The 24,118-nt window shown below is 34.7% G+C and overlaps 1 protein-coding gene and 1 long non-coding RNA gene across 2 annotated transcripts; both read left to right on the top strand.

Annotated features, from left to right (window-relative positions):
* The first annotated feature begins 9,106 nt into the window (after nucleotides 1-9,106).
* LOC145005255 (uncharacterized) lies at nucleotides 9,107-9,309 on the top strand. Its single transcript, XR_013662537.1, has 2 exons — nucleotides 9,107-9,179; nucleotides 9,268-9,309. It is a non-coding gene; the product is annotated as an uncharacterized LOC145005255 (long non-coding RNA).
* Nucleotides 9,310-16,920: 7,611 nt separating this feature from the next.
* Nucleotides 16,921-18,414, top strand: LOC145006658 (uncharacterized). Its single transcript, XM_078965736.1, has 4 exons — nucleotides 16,921-16,949; nucleotides 17,039-17,204; nucleotides 17,302-17,731; nucleotides 18,035-18,414. Exons 1-4 carry the CDS (start codon nucleotides 16,921-16,923, stop codon nucleotides 18,412-18,414), a joined length of 1,005 nt encoding a protein of 334 aa, XP_078821862.1.
* The last annotated feature ends 5,704 nt before the right edge of the window (nucleotides 18,415-24,118 follow it).

The following is a 24,118-nucleotide window of genomic DNA, read 5'->3' as shown; positions in this document are numbered from 1 at the left end:
ACACGCGACGGCAGCGACAACACAAGCGGTGGCATAGCAGAGGATTGTGGAGACAACTACTGAAATGGCGACCAACAATGGTTACGACCCCAAACAGATAGAAAAATGGATGAAGAAGATGAAAGGTAGTCTCACCGTGAGCATTCCGATCGCACACGACTCATGTCCACCGGTCACAGCTCCGCCTTCGCTCTTGGTGGGGCTTCTCCAGCCGTTAAGGACTTCGTCGGAGGTGACAGGAGAGGTTATGGTGGCGGTAGTCGGAGGTCGTGGGGGATGAGGGTGGGAGGATGACGACTGCACTTCTTTAGGGTTAGGGTTAAGGAACCGGTGGGTTATGGCTTTATACCCGGTTCCTTGAAGACATTCTCCCATAATAACAACTATGGTCCCTCCATTCTAAAATCATTTCCAATAGAGTCCGAAATTTACCTTTTCAACCCTCAGTCTTAAAATTCCTTACAAAGTAAGTATAATATTTACCAAACAGCCCTCCGTTCTTGAATTTCTTTGCAAAGTCGGTCTAGAAGTTACCCTTTAAACCCCCAATATCTCAATTATGACATATTCAGCCCTTCCACCTCTCTTCCTTTCAAATTAAATTCAAATAATTACCACGGAGCCCCTGTCTTCATAAATATTTTCATAATAAATCCCAATAATATAACAAGTGGTCCCTGCCTTCTCAATTACTTACAACATAAATTTGAAACTTACATTTTAACCCCCAAATCTCTAAAATTATAACGATTAGCTCCTCGAGATCAACACCTTGCTATATAATTATCGATTTTAGGGCTACTATTCGCTCATTATTTTATTTATTGATTTAATAAATAAACGGGGCTTTACAAACATGGTCCTTTTAGGTTATGCTCAAGACTAAAATTGAGTAGAATAAATAAAGGAAAATTTAGTATATTAATTATTAAGGATAATAATTAATAGAAACTAATTGGAAATATATTTTGGGAATTAATTAACAGTTTAATTAATCAAAGGGTTGAATATTCAGTTAATCAATAGTTTTTTGATCAGGAATATTTCAAAACCCTAAGAAGAAGGGTGGTGGATGAAAATTACCTTAGGATGAAGGGAATTTTGTTCTTTGGATTATCCATCCCACATGGGGTTGAGGCTAGAACCCTGGAAGGCATCTAAGGCTATAAGTAAGGCCTTAGGGATTCATTCTTCCTAACTCATTCTTTGGCTTGAAGTTTCGCTTCTTCTTCCCCTTTTGGGGACAATTTCTAACCCTCTTTGGGTTTGTGAAATTGACCATTCTCCTAGTTATTTTTATTCCACTCTTTGGTGTCATTGGATGTGATACCATTAGAGGAATTCTGGTTTGGGTCCTTTCATCCAAGCAACTTCGTGGAGGATGAGATCTCAAGCATGGAAATCTATGACTACATAAGAGGTATGTTTTTCTCCTTTGTGTTTTATGTTTTCTAGGGTAGATGTAATTAGCATGAAACCATAGATCCATAGGTTGCATGTACAGTTAGATATATCATATTTTTGATTTTTTTCTTTACATAGTTTAGAGTGTATTTGATGCGTAGAAAACCCAACAAAAACCCTAACTTAATCCATACTCAACACAACCAAACTCTTGCATGGTTGGAAAGGGACCATCAAGCAACCATTTTTATGAATCTAATCATTCTAATACATCTAAAAGGACATCCAAAATACTCTGGAGTAACCCATACTCACAAAGGTCCAAGCTTTGGGACAAAAAAGCTCATTAAAACCCATTTAAGAGATCTAGAAAGAAACACATCAAGGTATAAACTTTATACCTTTAAAAGATGCACAAAGTGAGGTAGTTTCTGGATCCACAAGCTTAAAAGCAACACCAACTTTTTCAATAGCCTTCTTCTTCTACAAGAGAGCACCAAAATCACTAACAAGCTTCGAAATCTCCACACAAAAGGCTTAGGCTTGAGAATAGAGTTTGAAAGGAGTAGAGGCTGATAAGAAATCTCCAACGGAGGCATAAGGTGGATTAAATAAGGAGAAAACACCTAAATTTATAGTTTAGGAGACAAGCTAGTACATCCTGCATACCAGATGTACACCCTACATACTAGCATGCATCCCATGTTCCATCTCCAACATACGGGTTGAAATGTAAGACTTTTTCCATAAAGGGCCAAATATGAAACTTTAATTAATCCAAGGACCAAAACGGAAATACCTGGAATCCAGATGTTACACATAGTCGTTATTATGAATCTATAAATAAGATTTAATAGTGCTTCCAAATCATTATATTGATTGATTTACTTACCGGGGTGATGTCTAAGCTAGATTTAGTGTGGCGTTTAAAGTGGGATTTCCAAACAATATACTTTGTATACCAAACAGACCCCACCTTCGATATGATCTTACCTAATTGCTCCTTAATAGATCTCGATGTAGACATTAGAATTATTGAGATATATAGAATCTCATTTTTCACAAAGAATATTAGTCTAAAACTTAGTGATAACTAAACCTAGGTCACATCAAAGGAAAAGCTAAGTGCTGAAGTGAAGTGATGCTCAAGTTTCCAATCATCCACTTTAACAGGTGAGTGCATAGTTATTTTCAGCTTACACATAGATATAAACTATCTATATGTGTTACATGGTATGATTTTATTTGCTTTAATCATATATGTATTTTCACACACACATACACTCACACACACACATACACACACACACACATATATATATATATATATATATATATATATAATATTAGGTAGTGATGGGTGATGAAAGATGAAATAATGAATAAATGATGAGAGGCATAGACTATTAATGAACCAGTCATCTAGCTATATATAGATGACGACCACGGACTATTATAAAGAGTCCAGTGGAACGATGGCAAGTTCGCAACCTGCAGTTGTTAATGAACTTTATGTTCATTTGATGTACTTTATCCCCCATGGTTGCCTTATTGACGTATATTGCTAAAGGAATCCCCCAAGCAGTATTGTCTACCCATTGTTGATGATGATCCTTTGGATAGGTCCCTTGAGATTGGTATTCTAAAACCAATATGAGAGAATAACAGGAATGGGTAAGCGGGTAAATTATTTGATGTAAAATATCAAATATATAATTAAAGAACTTAATTATTGTAGGATGAAAACCCTATGTACTCACCAGACTCCCAAGTCTGGCCTACTCGGTTTCTTTATATAACATGTAGCACTACGAAAGTAGAAGGAGGATGAATGATTTGAGGAGTTATTAGGTCATAGTGTAATAAATTGTTGTAAGGTCTGATAAAATATGTTTATGTTTATGTATATGTATCGAATGATGACATCCGAAGGTATTTATATATAAATGAAAAATGTTTCTTCAGCAATATAATATGTTTTGGAATAAGTTATGCATTAAGTTTTATACTTCAATTAAATAAGCATAAATAAAAAGTTTGAAATTGGCCGTTAAAATGAGGATGTCACAATTAAGTCTAACGTTTACTCTTAAGAGTTTCACGATGTCTGAAAAGAAACTCAAATAACGAACGTGATTTGAAGAAAAACGCTCAGAACAAGTGTTGATGACCAAGAGTTCTTATCAACGAACACACTGATTTAACCATATCTAAACAAATCGACAAAGAACAACGAGATTGGAAACTAAACGACCTTGATCTGAGAAAACCCTAACTCGATCTAGAATAAAAACACGAATGGCGATCTATACAATAAGCAGGACTAAACCCGCTCTGATACCATATTAACGAACACATCAAAATACAACATTAACAACTCCTTATTTTATTAAGAACCTGATGGTTTACAAAAACTTACAAATCAAACATCTCTACAATTACACTCAACTCTCAAACGTTTAACAGAAAAGAATTAGAACAACAAAGAAGTTACAGACTCTAACAACACCAAGAACTTGAACAACCTGAAACAATAACCCTAATCTGAAAAACAACTAGAGAGAGAGAGAAGAAACAAGAGCTACAAACTACATGGGTGTATGAAAATACTCAAATGAACATAGTTACAACAATATATACATCAGGTAAACATTACAGGTCAAATACAAGTAAAATTTGAATCAAACCCAATATCCGATCCACCAAAAATTCTTTATGGAACATGAAGTATCAAAGAACCAAGCCGCAACCACTTCACTTTGAATTGCTACACTTTAAGTCCTTTACAAAACATGACCTACATAAAAAGTTCCACAAACCAAAATATACAACAACCAAACTCTATTTTATGACATTCTTGCAAATAACAACACACTTCAATACTTTCAACAAAAGGTGTCAAAATCTATACTAACTATAATGTTTAATAGAGATGGGCTTTTTTGGTCCGTTTTTTTAGGATTGGTATCACGGTTTGTGTGTGTGTCTTCTTCGGTTCGGTTTGGGGTTTTTTATTAGGTATTGATATATTTCGGCTTTTTTTGTTTCAAGTTTTTCCGTTAACAAGTATGTGTTTATCACCAAAATGATATATGAAGATTTCCAAAAAATGTTACACTAAAATTTTATAATAGGGAGAAGGGAAAATTTTGAGTAACATATGATTAACAATGTGTAATTAGTACGAAAGAATTATATTTGAGATGGCTCATAGACTAGTTTTGGGTCAGTTATAGATTGGTATGGGGGTATTGGAACGGTTTGAATTTTTTTGGAATTGGTATCATAACGGTCCTTTTTTTGGACCTGTCTTTTTTGAGTTCATTCTTTTTTAAAATCGTTTTTATATTCAATCTGATCTCATTTTAAACTGGTACCGTCTTGGCCTTTTTTTGGGACATTTATGTGGGATGCAATATACGGGAGTCTAACAAGTTAAGAGGGCTCAAACACCTCATGTCTTTTAATGTCTCCCTGTATGTGAATAGGAATGTCAAATTTAAAACTAGTTGGGTTATGTAGTTAAAAAATCCAGTTATTTGTTTTCTAAGTAAGTTTTTCAATTTGTTTATCAAAACTTAAGCCGTTCAAAAAAATGGGGGTGAAATTTTTTTTAGAAAAGTTTGAGGTATAGAACAAACGTAAAATATGGTTATAATTTAATAACATTATCCAGACAATCATCCATGACCATAGAAGTTTAGTAAAAGCATCCTAACTAGATGTAGCTTAAAGTTAAATGAGCCATTTTCAATCTTTATACATAATTTTTTCAAAGAAACATGAATCATTTTTGACCATATAAAAAGGTGTTTTAGTCGAATCTATGTGATGGTTTTTATGAACTATAAGATGACAATGCATCATCATTTTAGAATTTTGTGACAATGCATCAAGCATAATCTATAATTTTTCTATAAATAATCAAAAAACTTTTGATAGGTATGAGCTATCTGCATATGCTTCTATTTTATCACATATAGGCTCAGTCGTGATCAAATCTAAATCCGGAATTAATGGGATGTTCTAGCTTTTGTTTCAAAATTAAAGTGTTTTTTTATCGTTTGTAGATTAGTAAGATAAAGAGATAATGATATGTCTCTAATCATACATATATATCTCTAATTAGGCAACTTCATGCACCTCATTCTTCTTAATCCTACTTTTAATAATTATTGAATAGTGTTAGGATAGAATAGAATCCAACTTGTTTGGTGAATGATCCTTCAAATCACATAAAAAAGGAACACTTGGTGTTTGGATTTGAAGTGATGTCGTAATGAATCTAACTTTCCCAAATGAGGCTGCTAGTCCTTTATCCTTGCTTTCTTGGCAACTACCAAACCCTTGCTTTCTTTGTTATTTCATACTTGACATCATTAAATCGTTTCCACTTAATGCATATTCTTGAAAATTATAAATCTTTTGACTCTCATACGTGCAAAACGATAAGTGTTCTAAGTGACTGAAAAAAGAGAAATTTACAAAAATAGCCATTTACACTAATGATATTACAAAAATAGCCAAAAAAATCAAAATTACAAAAATAGCCACTAATTTCGCAGATGAGAAGGTCCCATCTGCGAAATGGGATTCTCTACACAAAAACTCTCTCTAACTTTGGGCTTATCTCAGAATTTTGGCTAGTTTTTGAAAAAAATGGAGAATTATGTCAACAATCCCGCAAATATGGTTAGATTTTAACTCTTTTAATGTTAACAATCTCTTTATTTTATCATTTGTTGTATTATTTAGTGTTAAAAAAGGGTAATTTTGTTGTGTTTGATAGTTTTAATATTTTTTAGTATACTTGAAGTTTAAATGCAAGTAGAAACAAGTAGGGACTGCGTAGATAATGTTTACAATTTGTTATTTTTGTTGTTTTTTTAGTTGTTGTATAACCTGAAATCTTGTATATTCTAATCGTATAGTTGTTTATATAAAGTGCAAAATAGTCGTTTGTATATATATTTGTCGTATAAGTATAACATTTGTATAAGTTGAAAATTTGTGGTATATATATTGTTAGAAATTGTTTGTGTTTGTCGTATAAGTAAAACATTTGTATAAGTTGAAAATTTGTTGTATATATATTGTTAGAAATTGTTTGTGTCTGTCATATAAGTAAAACATTCTTATAAGTTGAAAATTTGTTGTATATATATTGTTAGAAATTGTTTGTATTTGTCGTGTAAGTTGAAAATTTGTATAAAGTTGTCGTATAACTTGCAAAACTGTTAGTTTGTTTGTCGTTTTATTTTTAAAATTTTTTTGTTTATATGGTTATAAAATGTTAGTTTTAATTAGAAAGATAAAAAATTGTTTATATATTTGTCGTTTAACTTGAAAATTTGTTTAACTTGAATATTTGTCGTTGATATATTTGTCGTTTAAGTTGAAAATATGTTTAATAAAATGTTTATATAATTATGTATGATATTGTTTTTTATCGTTAATATATTAGTTGTATAACTTGGAAAATTGTTTATATATATGTGTATGTTATTGTTTTTTATCGGAAATATATATATATATATATATATATATATATATATATATTAGTAATTAAGAAATTGTATTTGCAGTTCGTAATCATATATTTAAAAAAATATATTTTTTAGTTATCTAATTTGTTTTTGTGTTTTTTCTGCAGCATGATTTTAGTTTAATGAATACGAAAGCCTTTGCGAACTTAAAAGGCTGTGGCGGTAACATATGGGAAGTATTTGAAGTTTTAGATGATGTCCGACGTGCTATTTTCAGAGATACCGTCTTTGGTTATTTTATTGATGTCCCTCGTTTACAAGGGGACGCATTATTGTTTCATAAAATGTTCCTTCATCAGATCCGGCCGGGCCCTGTTTTATATCCAGATGGAATAAAACGTTTATATTTTCGAGTAGGCAATACGGAAATGGTGTATGGGCCGGAAGAGTTTTGTTTGATTACCGGCTTCAATTTTGGGGAGTATCCAAAAAACATTGGGAGAAAAGGGTCAGAAAAATTAATAAGCAGTAAAAAAAGATGTTTACTGCGTGAACGGGTATTTCCGGCCCATACTAATAGTTCGGTGAAAATCGGCGACCTGAAAAGTTTAATTTTAAATCGAACATTCCTAGCACTTGACGACGTTGATGCAGTTAGAGTATGTTTGATATACATTTTGTGTGAAGGTTTTTTGGGTAAAGAAGTTAACGATCGGGTGCCACAAGATTGGTTTTATTTGGCTGAGAATTTGGATGTCTAGAATAGGTATATTACGTTAAAAATTCTATTTTATTAAAGTTATAATTTATATAATAATCAATTTTGTTTTTTTGTTTTGTTAGCTTCGCTTGGGGTAGCTATCTCTAGGATTTTACTTATGTTGACCTTGAGGATACATGGAATAAGATACATAATAATTTATCAGTTTCTGAGGGTGGTAAAACTTTAAAGTACTCCGTCTCAGGATTTACGGCTCCAATAAGGGTATAAAAATTTTCTTATATTTAAATTGTTTTATTGTTATGTTTTTTATTTTAATTTTAACTTTTATTATTGTAATTGTTGTAAAAAATTGTAGATATGGATATATGTGATGATTCCGGCTGTTCGTGCATGTGGATTTGCATCGAGAAAAAATAAAGACTTGCCTCGGATGAAACGATGGACCGGAACAAAAAAATTGAAATGGGTTGACGTGAACAAGATTTGGTCAAAGATGCAGGTTTAAAATTAATTCGTTTATTATTAATAAAGTTGATTATTATACTTTTATATGCATTTTTAATATGTTTAATTTTTTAGGCGGGGGTACTACCAAGACAAAACATGCTACCGGGTGATGATGAGATGACATCTTTTTATTATATGTCATTTCAAGAGTATGTATATGGTGAAGGGAAAGCAGTTCCATCCCCAGTACGGGACCATTTTAGGAGACAAGACGAATCTTCGTCTAGTATGTCGTCCAGTGGTCGCTCTCATGGTAGAGGCCGGGGCAGTGGGAAACACAAGCTAGACGAGGTGTTGAAACGGCTACATGCACTGGAGCAGCATGTGTTAATGAACCGACAACATACAGAGGTTTTTGTTGAAGAAGTGAATAATAACCAATTTTGGAGCGACATTTTTTATGATGGTAGGACAGAGTCACAAAGAAATTATGATGAACAGGTTAGTTACACGCTACACTATTTATTAAATTTTATTAACATATATGAATATCTGTGTTCATATTTTATATTTGAAAATATAGGTTGTACAAGATGAAGTGATGAATAAAAACAATACAACTGAAAATGTTTTTGGTGATACTCAAGACGAGAAGGTTGTTATAGATGTTACCTTTACGATTATAATAATTACTTTTTAATAAAGTGTCTTTTTTTATTGAGTAAAAAGTTATATTTTTAATGTAGGTGTTGGATGAGAGGAATGAGTATGCGGGGAACAAATTTGATGATGATGTGTTTGATGTAAATGATTATAGTGGAGTTAAAGAGGTTATTATAGTTACATTAATATAAATATTTTGTTTATTTAGATATTATTGCTTATTAAATTATGTGTATTTCGTTATTAAGTATAAAGTATTATTTTTAATGTAGGAGTGGAAGGAGAGGAATGACAATGCGGGGAACAAATTTGATGATGATGTGCCGGACGAAGACGAACTAATAATAACGGGAAATGTAGATTATTTTCATGATGATGATGATGACAAAGAAGTTACACTCGATAAACCGAGGAGACGAAAACCATCACAATATTTGTGCCCTCCTTACACCGAGGTATTCGTTTTATTTATAAACCGATGATTTTATGTTTTTGTGAATTATATGAAAGATATAGATTTAAACATTTCAATATTGTTTTTAGTTGCACACGACACCGAAGCAAAAAAGAAGAACAAAAAAGAAGGTTGATATGAAATCAACAAGCCCCGTTCCTCCTCCAGTTTTTGGTGTTGCTCATGACTTCTCCATGTTGCGCTTGCAACCTTACGTAGCAGGCGGTGAGGATGTCATCCAAAATTATGTATTGCATTCATATGATGTCCAGCATCGTTTGTTTAATTTCGTGTTAGATAGAGATTTTTGGAGCTCATTGTTTGGGCATACACACGACGGCTGGTTGGAGTCAGCGGTAAATTAATTGTTAATTAATTCTTTTAAAAGTTAATTGTTTTTAGTCAATAACAAAAGTATCATGTGTGCAGCATATAACCATTTGGTACCGACTTTTGATGGAGAGACGGTTTGAGAGCGACCGACATACAATAATGCCTCCAAATTTTTTTGTTTCTCATGCTTTGGAAGAAGGACAGGACTGGAGGGCGTTTATGGCTGGTATTGCTACGTACCCCAACTTCATGGTTGCTTGGTGGGATGTTGATACGGTAAACTTAATAGTTTATATTGAAAATAATATCGTTTTTTTGTTATGTTTTTGTATTGTGATGTAAATAAACATAATTTTATTTTCTGATCCTTATACAGGTCTTATTGCCGATTCATTCATCCCCTAATCATTGGCTATTTGGGGAACTACGATTAGCGTCAATGGAAGTGCATATTTATGACAGTCTTGGTAGAGGTGCTTATGAAAAACTCCAATCTGAAGGAATCTTTTCCAAATTTGAACATCGGCACTACTAGAAAAACAGCCTTTTACGACGCTCATTGCGCGTCGTAAAAGGCTCAGACGACGCGCAAATGCGCGTCAAGGAAGGCCCTGTCATAAAGAGAGACGACGCGCAATTACGACGCGCGTTTACGACACGCAATGCGTATCAAGGAAGGCCCTGTCATAAAGGAAGACGACACGCATTCGCGTGTCGTAACCTTACGACGCGCGTATTAATGACACGCAATGCGTATCAAGAAAGCCCCTGTCAAGAAAGGTCATGTCATAAATAAAGATGATACACATTTTTGCGTATCGTAAATTTAAATATTTAAAATATATATATATATATATATATATATATATATATATATATATATATATATATATATATATATATATTTATATATTTATTAATTTTTAAATTAAATTTGCATTCAATGTGTCATAATAGAAATAAAATACGATATACAAAAAAAATACAATCCGTTGAATAAACTTTAATGTCATACAATTCTATTTCTTACAATATATAAATTTGCATTCATCTAATCTACTCTATGTTTCATACTAACAATTGAAATGAAGAATACAACACTTGCATTTTCAGCATCTTATCTCTTTCGGCTTGAGCTTTCTTTTCCACTTCTAACTCGAGAGCTATTCGCTTTCATCAACCCTGTATACACAACACAAAATCACTTGTCATTTTCATTCGCTTTCCAATTTCCGTTGTGTGTTTAAACAATGACAATCAAAATGACAAGAATACCCTCATACAAATTGTAAATATTACCTGTAAAGCTATCAACAATGACAATTCTTGATCCTATGAACTAGAGAGTATATCATCACAATTCCATCTAACACCACCCATAAGAACCCGTAAAGCTATCAACAATGGTAATCCCTGTTTCAATTCTTTTTTATAAAGGTCATTTTTTATAATGTTTATGAGTTATAAATACGTGTGTGTATGTTAAGGTGTTTTTTTTTGTTATACACAAACAGCAACACACAGGCACACACATAAAAAAAGTAACAAATAAATGATGTTTTGCGGAATATAGCATTATCCTTTCATAGCAGTGTACTTTAAGTTTTTGTCAATTATAGCATTGAACTTTTGTTCTCTCTCTCTCTCTCTCTCTCTCTCTCTCTCTCTATATATATATATATATATATATATATATATATATATATATATATATGGTTAGAAATAACAGTAATATGAAACTTGCAAAGAGAAAGAGAAAAAGTCAACTCACTTGGTCAATTGCAAAATGAGCAGGTTTATCTTTTACAAGAGACAACTCTTCCCTCAAGCGAACCACCACTCCAATAGAAGCATGTGTGGTAGTGATTCTCGTTTGAACCAAATCATATAAAGATGAAAATTCAGGCATTGCTACTGAATCTGCATCCTTCATCCTCCCAACAACAACAGCTTCACCAAGTGGAATGGGATCAAATATCTTACAAGGCAGCTTCATTAGAGATGATTCGTTGTATTTCAAGAAATCCTGTAAATTAACAAGAAATACATATGATTTATTAACTTGTCAATTGCATGTTGAAAGAAGTTTTGTAACTAAACGACCAACTAAAACATTAACAGGAACAACTTTTATCATGGAAAGCAACACTTTAAGGCACGAATCATCATCATGACTGTACTCCACGAGGGATTCCAAAAATACCCCTAGAAACTTGTCAATGTTGGACTCCTTGGTTAATCCAGAAAGAACCCCCGAAAGATCCATTTATCACAAAATCAAAACCATGTTCAGGAAACATAAAGAAAAATAAAAACTTTGAATTATCAAAATAAAGAAAAAATTTATCCTTTGAGGCCTACCTATTTTCCTTCAAGATATTAACAGCCTTTTTAGGGAGCACTTCCACAGATTGCAACTGCCATGTAAATAAGAAGGGTATAAATTAATTGCATAGAGTTACGGATAAACAACATATGGCAAGCAAGAATACCTGTACTGGCCTAACATTGTCGTGATTAAATTGCATTCTCTGTTATACCTTGTAATAGATAAGAAAAACTGTTAATTGATGATCCTACTATAATCTGCACTTCATAATGTAAAAGTTAAATCAATTACTTGGTTATAACCAGCAGGGGCAGCTGAAACATACGGTCCATAGCTTCCCACCATTCCAATATTCCCTGTATTGCTTCCTGGCTTATATTGTGGAAGCGGGTATTTAGAATTAGAGGTGGTAGCCACTGGTGGTGGTGATGCTGGATACATGCCTCCGCCGCCTTGTTGTGGTTATTGTGGGAATGTCTTGTTGCTTAAAAACTGATGGATAGCAGGTGGTGGAAGGACATAAAATGGGGAGAAATATGGACCGTATGGGATGTAATTTGGAGGGTAATGTGGTAGATGAACCCTTGGTGGCTGCCGGAAAACAGGTAATGGTTGTTGAGTGACGGATATGGAGCTTTACATGACTCCGACGGTTTGTGTGGCGGTTGTTGGTGTTGGACTGGTGGTGGATAGCATTAGTGAGTTTCCAACCTGTGGTTTCAATTAATTAGTAAATAGAGGCATATATATGGTTAAATTTGTTGGCATTTAAGAAACAAACCTCTTGAGAAGAGTGAGAAGGTTGTTGAACATTTCAATTGTACTTTGTGGTTGAGTGGAAAGGTGACATGCGCCCATCACTCTCACGATAAAGGTGAGCATAATAGCTTGCTGGATCAAACGGTTGCTGAACCTGTAAATAATTTTCTCAAAAAAATCATTTTCTTTTTTAATTAATTAATTAATGGATTATAAATAAATAAATAAATAAATAAGGGTGGTAGGGTCTTACTACAAAGCTTGGGACATGAGAAGCATCGTGTGCCTGAGACTTGGTGTTTTCAAAAGATGTAACTTGGCTTCCAATCATTGGTGGCATGAACCCAAAACTGAAGTTTGGATTTGGTGATGTATGAACAGCTGGGTATTGATGACTTGGAGTAGGGAGTGAAGAAGAAGAAGAAGAAGAAGAAGTCTCTTGCTTCGACTCTCTGCACTCGGGTCCCGCATTCAATGACATGTCACCTTCTGTTGGTAAATTCTTGGGTACATTAGATGAAGATGTGGTAGGTTGTTCAAGATGATCCTCCTCTCCATCAGCATTTTCATTTCTGAACCACTAAAGTGCATACATTTATCAGAAAATGTTGTCTACTCCAATATGAAATACAACCTAAGTAACAGAAACCTGGATTGCATTTGATCCTCTATAGTTTCATCAGCCTCCTCAGATGCTTCAGACGTCTTTTCACTCATGGTCACAGCCACAGGACCATTTGAGTTTGAGGGGGTTTTATTATAACCAAAAATGGCATCAAAACTCCCAAAACAGAAGCCGAGTTTTTCGGCTTCAGGAACATGAAGGTGATTTGGGATAATGACATGTTTATCATCTGAAATGTGGGACTCCTTCAGCTTCTTCTCAAGTTCATCCTCCTATGAATCAAGATTAGTGGAGGATGCAGAAGAAACTATTGTTGGAGTATGAGCTTCAACTGGAACCACAACCACAGGCACCTTAATTGACCTTTGACTTTGAGAAATTGGTTTCGGTTTCCATTCCATGCTAGGACCAACCGTAGGAAATCACAAACAAGTTTATCATTAAGTTATACTGTTTCACTTCTAATAAAAGCATTCATTTAAAAGTTAAGGTATCAGTGTCTTGATACCTTTTTGAGGTCCAATTGCTTGTTGCATCATATTATTATAATTTGATGAAGGCCTGGAAATGGATAAGGAGACAGCTGTCGTTTCACCTTCCTTCTTGTTTTTTCATAGAGATTCTCTAGATGAAAATCTTGTTCTAAAAGAATTGTCACTGCAACATCTTGGAAAGTAGTGGAGTTTGTAAAGTTTTAAATGAAAAGACCAAAATACCCTCGTTACATATATAATAATAAAAGGAAAAAGGTGTATTACTTACAGAGCCATTCCAATCAGCACAATGAACAATACCAAAAGAACCAGTGCAAATGTTGGTCTCGCTGCCTAGTCAGTGAATCGACTTCTCCCCTTCACAATTCTGTAAATCCTTAAATTTGAACCTTAGTACAGGTTCTTGCCTCCTTTAAACTATAAAGAGTCAAACCCCCTGAATTTCCAAATATGAAAGCGAATTGCTTAATAAATAAATAAACCAGTATCACATAATCAAACTAAAGTGACCTTGATTAAAGTCAAAATAGATTAAAGTCAAATGTCAAAGTGAATTGATTAAAGTCAAAATACATGCAAAATCAACCTTGAGATCGATTATGAGAGGCTAAATAAAATCGGAATGCAAAAGATGAGAATTAAAGTGAAGATGATAACGTCAGTATACATTAAGAATCGCTCCCACATACTTCTTATTGGAGGAGGAAGCAGCTCATCTCCAGGAGCGCCATCTCTAACGCAAATCAACCCACATCCTTCTTATTGGAATCCTTTGTCTTAGAGAATAGAGATGAAGGAGGGTAGGAAGCGATATATAGGGTTCGAGTGTGAGAGAGAACCGTTATTGCATCACCAATGATCAGATTTCAATAGACGCACTCCAAACTCAACCTGAATTCGGATCCTTCGAAGGCACCAGTGGGAGGTATATGTTTTCCCTAGATCCTGAACTCCCACTGGATTTCTTCCCAGACTTCATGCTCTTCCATGGGTCGACTTTCTTCCCTTTGCCACTCTGATTACACAAACGTACCTGCGAGAGTCGGTCCTCAAAAATTTCAGTCTCGAGTGATTCGGAGGTGGGACCACCGGTAGAGGAAGAATCATCGAGCGTTTCTTTCGTTTTGAAGGAGAAGGTTAGGGGCAGCGGTGCGTGGGATCTGAGTGGGGATAGAGGGATTGGTGTTTCGATCTTGAACTGGTATCTTGAGATGGCGGAAGTGTGTGCTTAGGTTTCTAGATGCACTCCAAACTCTTAAAGCTTATCGGGTTCGATGTTGGTGGTGGCAGCTTAGGGCTTAGAGAGAGAGAGAGAGAGAGAGAGAGAGAGAGTACAGAGGTAAAGGAATACGAGCCGATTCAAAAGGATGTGTTGGTTCAAAAGGATTATTAGGGTTCTATTGTAGGATTCTAGTGTGGATTGAGTTTTTAAGGCTCAATGGCGGTGGCAGTGGCGATGGCTTAGGGTTTACAGAGAGAAGGAAGGAGTGAATGAAAAGGGAGATACTGAGGAGAAAGGGTAGAAGCGGGGTTCTTCAAAATTTTAGAATTTCAGACGATTTCATTTTCCCCCTTTAAAAACGCGCGTTTAGGAAAAAAAATATATAAAGCGACACATTTAGAGGACGCACACTTTATGAAAGGCGCCCTCCGCATTTCTTTTTTTTTTTCTTTTCTTACACTAATTTTAGGGCACGCACAAATGCGCGCCCTCTATCCTTCAAATTTTGCAAAGCTGACATTATTTTTTAGGGCACGTACAAATGCGCGTCGTCTATCAGAGAGTGTCATTGTTTGCGCGTCATTAAAGGTCTATTTTCTAGTAGTGCGGGTGGCAAATTATTTGGACAAGATTAAGTATTGGGCCCAGAGGAACATCCCAAGGATTCCATTGAATATGCAATTCATTTATGAAGAAAACGTTCCCCAACAAAGTAGTCATTTGGGAGATTGCGGTGTTTTTCTTTGTATGTTTATGGAGCAATTGGTTTCAGGTCAACCAATACGTGTTCTTATTGACCCAAAGAACGCAGCTTTAGAGTTCCGTCTCCGGATGGCAAAAATTATTTGGGGGTCTTGTCTTGGTCCTATGTAGTTGGATTATATAAATGTATATACAAATTAATGTTGGATTTCATTATTAGTTTATTTTTACAGTTTACTCAACGGACGGCAAAAAATATAACGTTACGACAATTACAACAAATTAATGACCTACTAATTACTTAACATTACATAGAACATAAGAACGATTACAACATTTGTTTTAACGTTACAAATACAACAATTTATTGACCTAACAACTTCAAAACCATAAAAACAATATTGAAAAGCTTACAACTTGTAAACAAGAACTGCCAAGAACAACACCCAACTACAAACCAACGCTATCTTTAACTTCTTATTTTCTGATTGAAAGAGCTTATTAGAGTTAGCTACTTTAGCTATTACCATAGAAGAATGGTCCTTCTCTTCATCAACCCAACTGATAAACCCGCATTTTGGTCCCTGTTAAATTTAATATTCACAGTAAGAAAATAAATTTTTGTGATGTAAACACGAGGGTTTAAATTTGAATGACGTTAACAACATGATACTAAATATGGGCAAGCGTAAAACAATCTTCCTGGGTTTTTAGATGTTCCCGAAATCCTAACGATACGTTCTCCTCCGCAATTGCAGTATGCCATTAGCCTAGTTTTTCTTATAAATAGGAGTTGCTTTCACTGATACAGTTTTCATACTGAGTGACACCCTTTTATAGAAGAAATCATGTTACAGACAAATCTTTTTGACTATGAAATGAACTGGTTTGACTATGAATTCAAAAAGTTGAACTACGAAATCCAGACAAGTACATTCTGTAGTATTGTCTTGTCGGTCAGTGAAATTTGACTATGAAATGAACTGGTTTGACTATGAATTCAAAAAGTTGAACTACGAAATCCAGACAAGTACATTCTGTAGTATTGTCTTGTCGGTCAGTGAAATTTGACTATGAAATGAACTGGTTTGACTATGAATTCAAAAAGTTGAACTACGAAATCCAGACAAGTACATTCTGTAGTATTGTCTTGTCGGTCAGTGAAATTTGACTATGAAATGAACTGGTTTGACTATGAATTCAAAAGGTTAAACTACGAAATCCATACTAGTACGTTCTATAGTATTGTCATGTCGGTCAGTGAAATTTGACTACGAAATGAACTGGTTTGACTACGAATTTAAAAGGTTAAACTATGAATTGTCAACATTAGAGATACAATATTTTCTATTTATAATCTCATTTTATTGATATTGCATTTGTGTGATGATTGTAGAGCACTTTCATCGGTTTTGAAAATGAGTACTAACATCGGAAGAAGCTTTTCTCAACTACCAATTTTCTTGCATAACCTTCAACGAACAAATCCTAATACCTTCACAGCCATCAAGAAAACCGATACCAACCGCTTTCAATTCTGTTTTGTGGCTTTAGGTTGCGTGGTATAACATACTAATTTTATTGAGTTATATAATATTTCATGGTAATGTATCTCGATTAGTTTTTACTCATCACTAATATGTGTTCGTTTTTATGTAGATTCGTACCTTCCTTAGGTGCATGATACCGTTGATATATGTGGGTTATTTACCCCTTATTGGGAGCTATCTGACAACAATGTACTTCGCAGTGGCTTTAGATGGAAATCATGAACCACTACTCTTAGCAATTGGTTTGGGAACCTTAGAGTGTGAAGAATCATGGAGATGGTTCATGATGAGGTTAAAAGATTGTTTAGGTGACGACATAGAGGTTGGTTTCATAAGCAACCTGTGTGATAAAATAGAATTTGGTGTTTATAGTGCCTACCCGGATTCCTATCATGGATATTGTCCTAAAGATATAGCTCGAAAGATACGTGACTATGTGGGACATAACAGTACGGAAGTTGAATCGTTGTTTTGGAAGTCATGCAATGCATATAGCGTTGATGATTTTTACTTGTGTTTGGAAAGGTTGCAAAGTGAATGTAGGAAATCACCTTTCTTTTCCTTGCTTAGGAGTCCAATTTACTAGCTTGACGATATTCCGATTTCAAAATGGACACGAGCATTTTTCCCAAGAATACGCTACAATGTTAAATCGATTGACGTCCCTGAAATTTTGCAAATTATATCCAGACGTGAGTTTCCTATAACAACGATAATTGAGTTAATCACCACGTCGATACAATCAAAGTATGCTGAACGGGCCGACGTGGCGGGTAAGGGAGATTGTTTTATTTACTTTTTTTAATGTGTTATTATTTTTATTAAAATATCAAAATTTTCAGGGAGGTTATCTGGTGGGTTGACCCCTTACGTTGAGAGTAAAGTTCAAAAATGTGTCAACAAGTCTTACAATTGGAATGCAAGACGTTTGTATGGGGATACATATCAAGTCGATGACAATTTTGCAACCACCAACGTACAACTTGAACGAATGGTATGTAGTTGTGGTAAATGGAAAAAACGCGGTATACCATGTGCCCACGCTATAGCATGTCTAAGAACCCGTACATCTAAATCCATAAACAGATTGGTTGATTATAAGTTCACTAGTTATGTGTATCGACTTGCATATGGATCTGAGTTGGTGAATACTATACCATCACATGTGCATTGGGAAATACCAAATGAAACGGTGGTCCTGTTACCTCCCTCAATGCAGTAGTTATTCATGTAGCACCTTTATATGTTATGTAGTATTATGTATTAGTGTCGTGTTATGTATTAGTTATCCGTGAAACCTGTTTACATTTTATGTCGTATTATGTATTAGTTATTTATGTACCTCATTCATATTTTATGACTTATTATGTATTAGTTATTTAATTTATGTCGTATTATGTATTGGCTTATGAGGAAACAACACATATTAAAAGAAATGGACTTTTATTAAATAGTGATGCCTACAGACATCCAACAACAAGCAACTTAAATAACGAAAATCCATTACCATAACCAACATGCATATTAAAAATAAGGGACATTCTTTAAAACATTCCATGCATCTAAGTGGGTAAACTCGCTACCATCATATTCAAAACGGTATAGTTCCAAAGCCACCTGCCGTAGAATGTCTTCATCCGTATTTGCATGTTCATTATCCAACTCGTTGTAAATACGTTGAAATTCTTTCACCTTCATTTTCAAATCCAGAAACTTGGCTTTGACATCTTTTCTTCTTCGATATTGACTACGCCCCATTAAATGGTGAAACAAATGACAGACACGAGACCAAAATGATCCAGCACGAACTTGTGGGGGACCCGGTGGAAAATCCTCCTCTACAGTTATAATCCAAGCTTGAACCAAAGCGACCTCCTCTGCGTTCCTCCATGTATGTGGTGAGTCCATAATTGCAGGGAGGGAAGTAATACGAAACAACTACAATGCATATTAAAATCTATTTATAACGACTCCTTCATTTCCTGCTGCAATGGCTTGTCAATTCAAGCAGCAATGTATTGTGTTTTCATTCGTCCGAGGATGACTTGTCAACTCAAACAGTGCTCTGTTATGTTATTAGTATAGTACACTGCATTCGTCAGTTATTTTTGACTATGAAATGCAGACATATTAGAAGATTGGACTGCGATTTTGTGTAGAAACTACTATGATTTGACCTTATGTTACACAAATACTTTATTAAATAAACCAATACAGCTGTTCAAATATTGTTTTTTATATTCCACTCTCTTAGTTTCAATCAAAATGAGTTCTATATCATGGAGCAATGAAGAGTTCTTGGTTCTTACACATGCTTATATTCATGTGTACGAGACAAGCAAGTTGAACGATCCAATGTTTTGGACCCGTTTAACCAATATTTTCAATGCTGAAAACCAAAGGGCTACTAGAAACGATCGTGACGAACTAGACATCTTAGCAAGATGGTATGAAATGAAAACCGAAGTTCTATTATTCAACGATCTTTATACCAAAATTGACGACACCCGTTTAAATGCTACTGAGGAGGTTATCTTGGAAGCTGCTAAGGAGGAATACAAGTCATTAAGTAACGGGTTGGAATTCCAGTTTGAAGCCCCTTGGAATATTTTGAAATATATCCCGTTTGTTTAAAATCTATTTTAGTTTATTATTTGAGTACTAGGTTAATTTCATGTAATAGGTTATTTTCATGTATTTTTTATGTATTTCGTATGTATTTCGTTTGTTTAAAATGTATTTTAGTTTATTATGTGAGCAACTCGTATGATTAACTTGAGTTAATAAATGGTCATTGCATTAGTTATCACAATATATTAGAATACATTAGTAACAAGGATTCCATGAACCATTAAAAACATCACAACAATTACATGAAAAACAACGACATAATACGAACAAAGCATTAACGTAAAACACAAGTCCATGGGTTATTCTTAACACAAAATAGAGTCGTCTACTTGAAATACTGTTTATCTCTAACAACCTTCCAAACTTCCTCATATTCGAAGTCTCTGCCGTCATGCTGACAGATGTAAAACTCTGTAACAACTTCCAAGAACTCTTCTTCGTCACGATAACGAACATTGTTACGTTTCGCATAACCACATGCTCGATTGAACCATGTCACTTCTTCCTTTACATCCGTCCACTTAGTAACAACATCTGATTTTTCTCTTTTTTGCCCTTCTCCCATCTCATGGTTAAACAAAGATGTGATGCGACTCCATTCATCACCAATTAGGCAATGCGGGGGAGCAAGTAAACATACACCATCCTTAACACTTAGCCAGCATCGTGTTAGAACTAACACCTCGTTTGTCGTCCATGGCCTTTCAGAATTGGAACCAGGTACTTCATTCGAAGAACTTGCTGCATTCGACGACATTTCTAATAATGGGAATTCATTTCGTTTAGGTGATTCGGGTGTTTGGTTTTTAGATCTTAAACATCTATTTATATAAGTAAATAGACTATGAATTAATACTATGACTACGGAATGGTTATATTTGGACTACGATTTTCAGCTTTATGCAGTGTTTTGTCATGTCAAACTGTAATTTATCTCTTGTCCCTTAAGGGCCCCACTGTTATGTGCAGGTTACTACAGTGACTTGTCATTACTGTCTATCTCTACAGGTTGCTACAGTGTTTTGTCATGTCAAACTGTAATTTATCTCTAGTCATTTCAAAGTTGGACTTGTCATTACTGTCTAGTTTAATACAATACCGACTTTATTATGAGTTCCTCACACAAAATCGAAATTTGCTCATGCAACGAAGTAGATTGTTATTATTGTGATTCAGTAGACCCTTTTTTTACACCACTGAAAAACGGCTTGCTGAGAAGGATGAGCAGTTGATACACATTATGGTAAGATTTAATAAAAATATGAAAGCATAGCAACGTCTTGCAAGATTTAATAAAAATATTACAATACATAATAAGTTAACAACTCGTCATTACTCTTCATTTCAAGAATGTTTTATATCAAAATCAGCGTTATAGGTTTGTGAGCAACTCGCTGAGCCACCAATATTAAATGCCATTTCTGCAGTAGAAATTATGTGACGTGCTCCGCTACCAAACGCCCTTCCAGTACAATTATTTCTCGTGTGTCCAATTTGACCACATGTAGAACACTCTTTTATAATTGGACCCTCGCCTTGTGATGGAATGTGGTCTGTGTTTCTTGGCCTGCCTGGCTGACGTTTATCCATTATTGGTGGCTTAACAATCATCAAATCATCGGGGATCTCCCATTCGGATGGCTTTGGCAGAGGGTTTATTGATTCCTCATATGTTTTCCTCAGTGTTTCGGTAAAGTAAGCATTTAATGCATACCTCGAGCAGTCTTCGTAATTGTTCACTGTTAAACATCTTATGACATGACCACAAGGTATCCCATCAAGTTGCCAATGCCTACATGTACATGTCATATGTTTGAAATCAACAATCACATTTTGTGCCCCCTTTTTTACCTCGCATTTCGTATTTGAGATCATGCGAACATCCCATTTGCTAAAACTTTTCTTGTTCTCTTTTACAATTTCATCCGCCCAAGGGGTAAGAATTGTTGTTGCTTCCGCTAAAAAAAGAACCAAAATGAAGAAGTTAAGATCAATAACATCAAAATTAATAAAACATTAATATTAAAAATTTACTTAATACCTGCAAAGTTACGTCTTTGAAACCACCATTGTTGCATTGTAGCACGAAAAAAATCGATCAACATAAGTATTGGCACCTTACGTGCGTGTCTAGATAATGCATTTATAGACTCCGCACTGTTGGACGACATAAGATTGTATCGGTTCCCTTTAAAATGTGCTCTGGACCAAGTTTCTGGATTTATACTTTTCAAATACTCCCATACTGGTTCTTTTGTCTTTTTCATAACATCCATGGCGGCATCAAAAGCATCAACTGTGTACGCCCTACACGCCTCCCAAAAAATTCCTTTGACCGTCTTACTCTTGCCGAATCTAGAGACTATGTTGAAATACAAATGGACACCACATATTCCATGATGAGCGTGAGGAAAAATGTTGGCAACGAATGTTGCTATAGATGGAGACCTATAAGATATAATTGTAAGCTCCTGCATATTTCCTATGCAATCACGTAGTTTTTGAAAAAACCATGTCCAAGAATCGGTACACTCATTTTTGCATATACCATATGCAACCGGTAATATTTGGTTTTGTCCATCCTTAGTAACTGCAAGTAACATGGTACCTTTGAACTCGCCCTTTAGGTGAGCTCCATCTACTACTAGGGTCGGTTTACAAAAATTGACAAAAGCGCGTACCTACCATACATTGTATATCTATTCAAATACACCAAAATAAAAATTAAAAATTAATATAATATGATAATACTAACCGAGCAACCGAGTGCGACGTACAAAAACTCAAAGCGATCATCAACATCTGTTTTAATATGTGTGACAGTACCCGGATTATGTTTGGCCAAGTTGTGACAATACGCCGGAAGTTTGGTAAAAGAATCCTCTTTCGAACCCCTTAATGACAACAATGCATATTGCTTCGCACGCCATGCCTGATGGTATGAGATATTGATATTCAATTGAGCATTCATATCATTAACAATTTCTTTTCCCCGATAAACTCTACTATAGTCTTCAACCAAAACATCAGCAAAATATTCACCCAAAACATATTTGTTTGCTTGTCGATGATTAGGTTGCAACAATGTTGAAGAACATGTGTGTACATCAACAAATTTATTCACTTGGAAAAGACCATCAGAATTTTTAATTGCTTTTGCTCTTAGTAACCAAGAACAATTTTTCGAAACACACACAACTTCATACCTTGATTTGGTGGATCTACTTGTCCTCGTCTGGAAACCTTCTCGAAGACATTTTTTACCAATACGCCGCTTTAAAAGTTCTTTGTTCTTAAATATACTCTCACATTGAATCTTTTGAAGATTCATGTCTACCATCTGTGTTGGGATATCTTCATTAATATCAACTGGCCATGCTGGTACAGGGGGCATACCGTGAAAAAGGTTATCGGGAAACTTAGCTTTAACTTCATCACCCAACTCATCTCTATCGGAATTGCTTTGTAGCTCGCTTATATCTAAACATACATTACCAACATCAACATAATGCCCGTAAACATGATTTTTTTCATTTTTTTGACTTGAATTTTTTTTCTTTTTTGTTTTATCTACCACACGCCTATTCATAAGTTTAACTTCTTGTTCGGCAACATCATCACAACGACCACCCACATGATTAAGATATGCACCAACATCATCATCACCAACAGACTTGTAATTCTCTGGTTCCACATAGTGAATAGGTGAATAACTAACATTAACATTTTCAGCAACACTGTGAAACTGAGGTACACTAGGAGTATTGAAAGTACCTATCGGATCGTTGCTCCCTTTATAACTGCATAAATTACCAACAAGCTGGTTTCCAATTTCACCACCCCCATTAACCTCCTCAACTTCATCAACCACCACAAACACTTTCACAGCCCTTCCTCCACTACATTTGATTACGTTTATCAACATTCTAACATCCATGTCTTCAACTATAGCTATATAATAATTTAATTCAGGATGGTGGAAACGAAGACTAATTCTATATTTGTCTAACAAACCAATTTTGCTTATTATCAAAGATACAAAATCACTATAACTAATATACTCAGAAAATATCAAAGCAAGTTCAGAAATACCTCCCTGTGGACATATGTATTCCAGATTAGTTCCATTAACTTGCTATCTCCCACCGGTTACAAGACAAACCATATATTCAATCATTTTTTGAGCAAATTGTAGAGAGAGTTCCTAAACAAATAACAACCAAAATGATATTTTTTCTACAAAACTATTTATATAGCAACCTGATTTCGTAGTCAAAACAAATCATTTCATAATC

This window comes from Lactuca saligna, chromosome 7 (genome assembly GCF_052625555.1).
Source record: "Lactuca saligna cultivar CGN05327 chromosome 7, ASM5262555v1, whole genome shotgun sequence".
NCBI classification, from domain to species: domain Eukaryota; kingdom Viridiplantae; phylum Streptophyta; class Magnoliopsida; order Asterales; family Asteraceae; genus Lactuca; species Lactuca saligna.
Note: the sequence above shows the minus strand (reverse complement) of the source record. Positions and strands in the feature narration are given on the sequence as shown.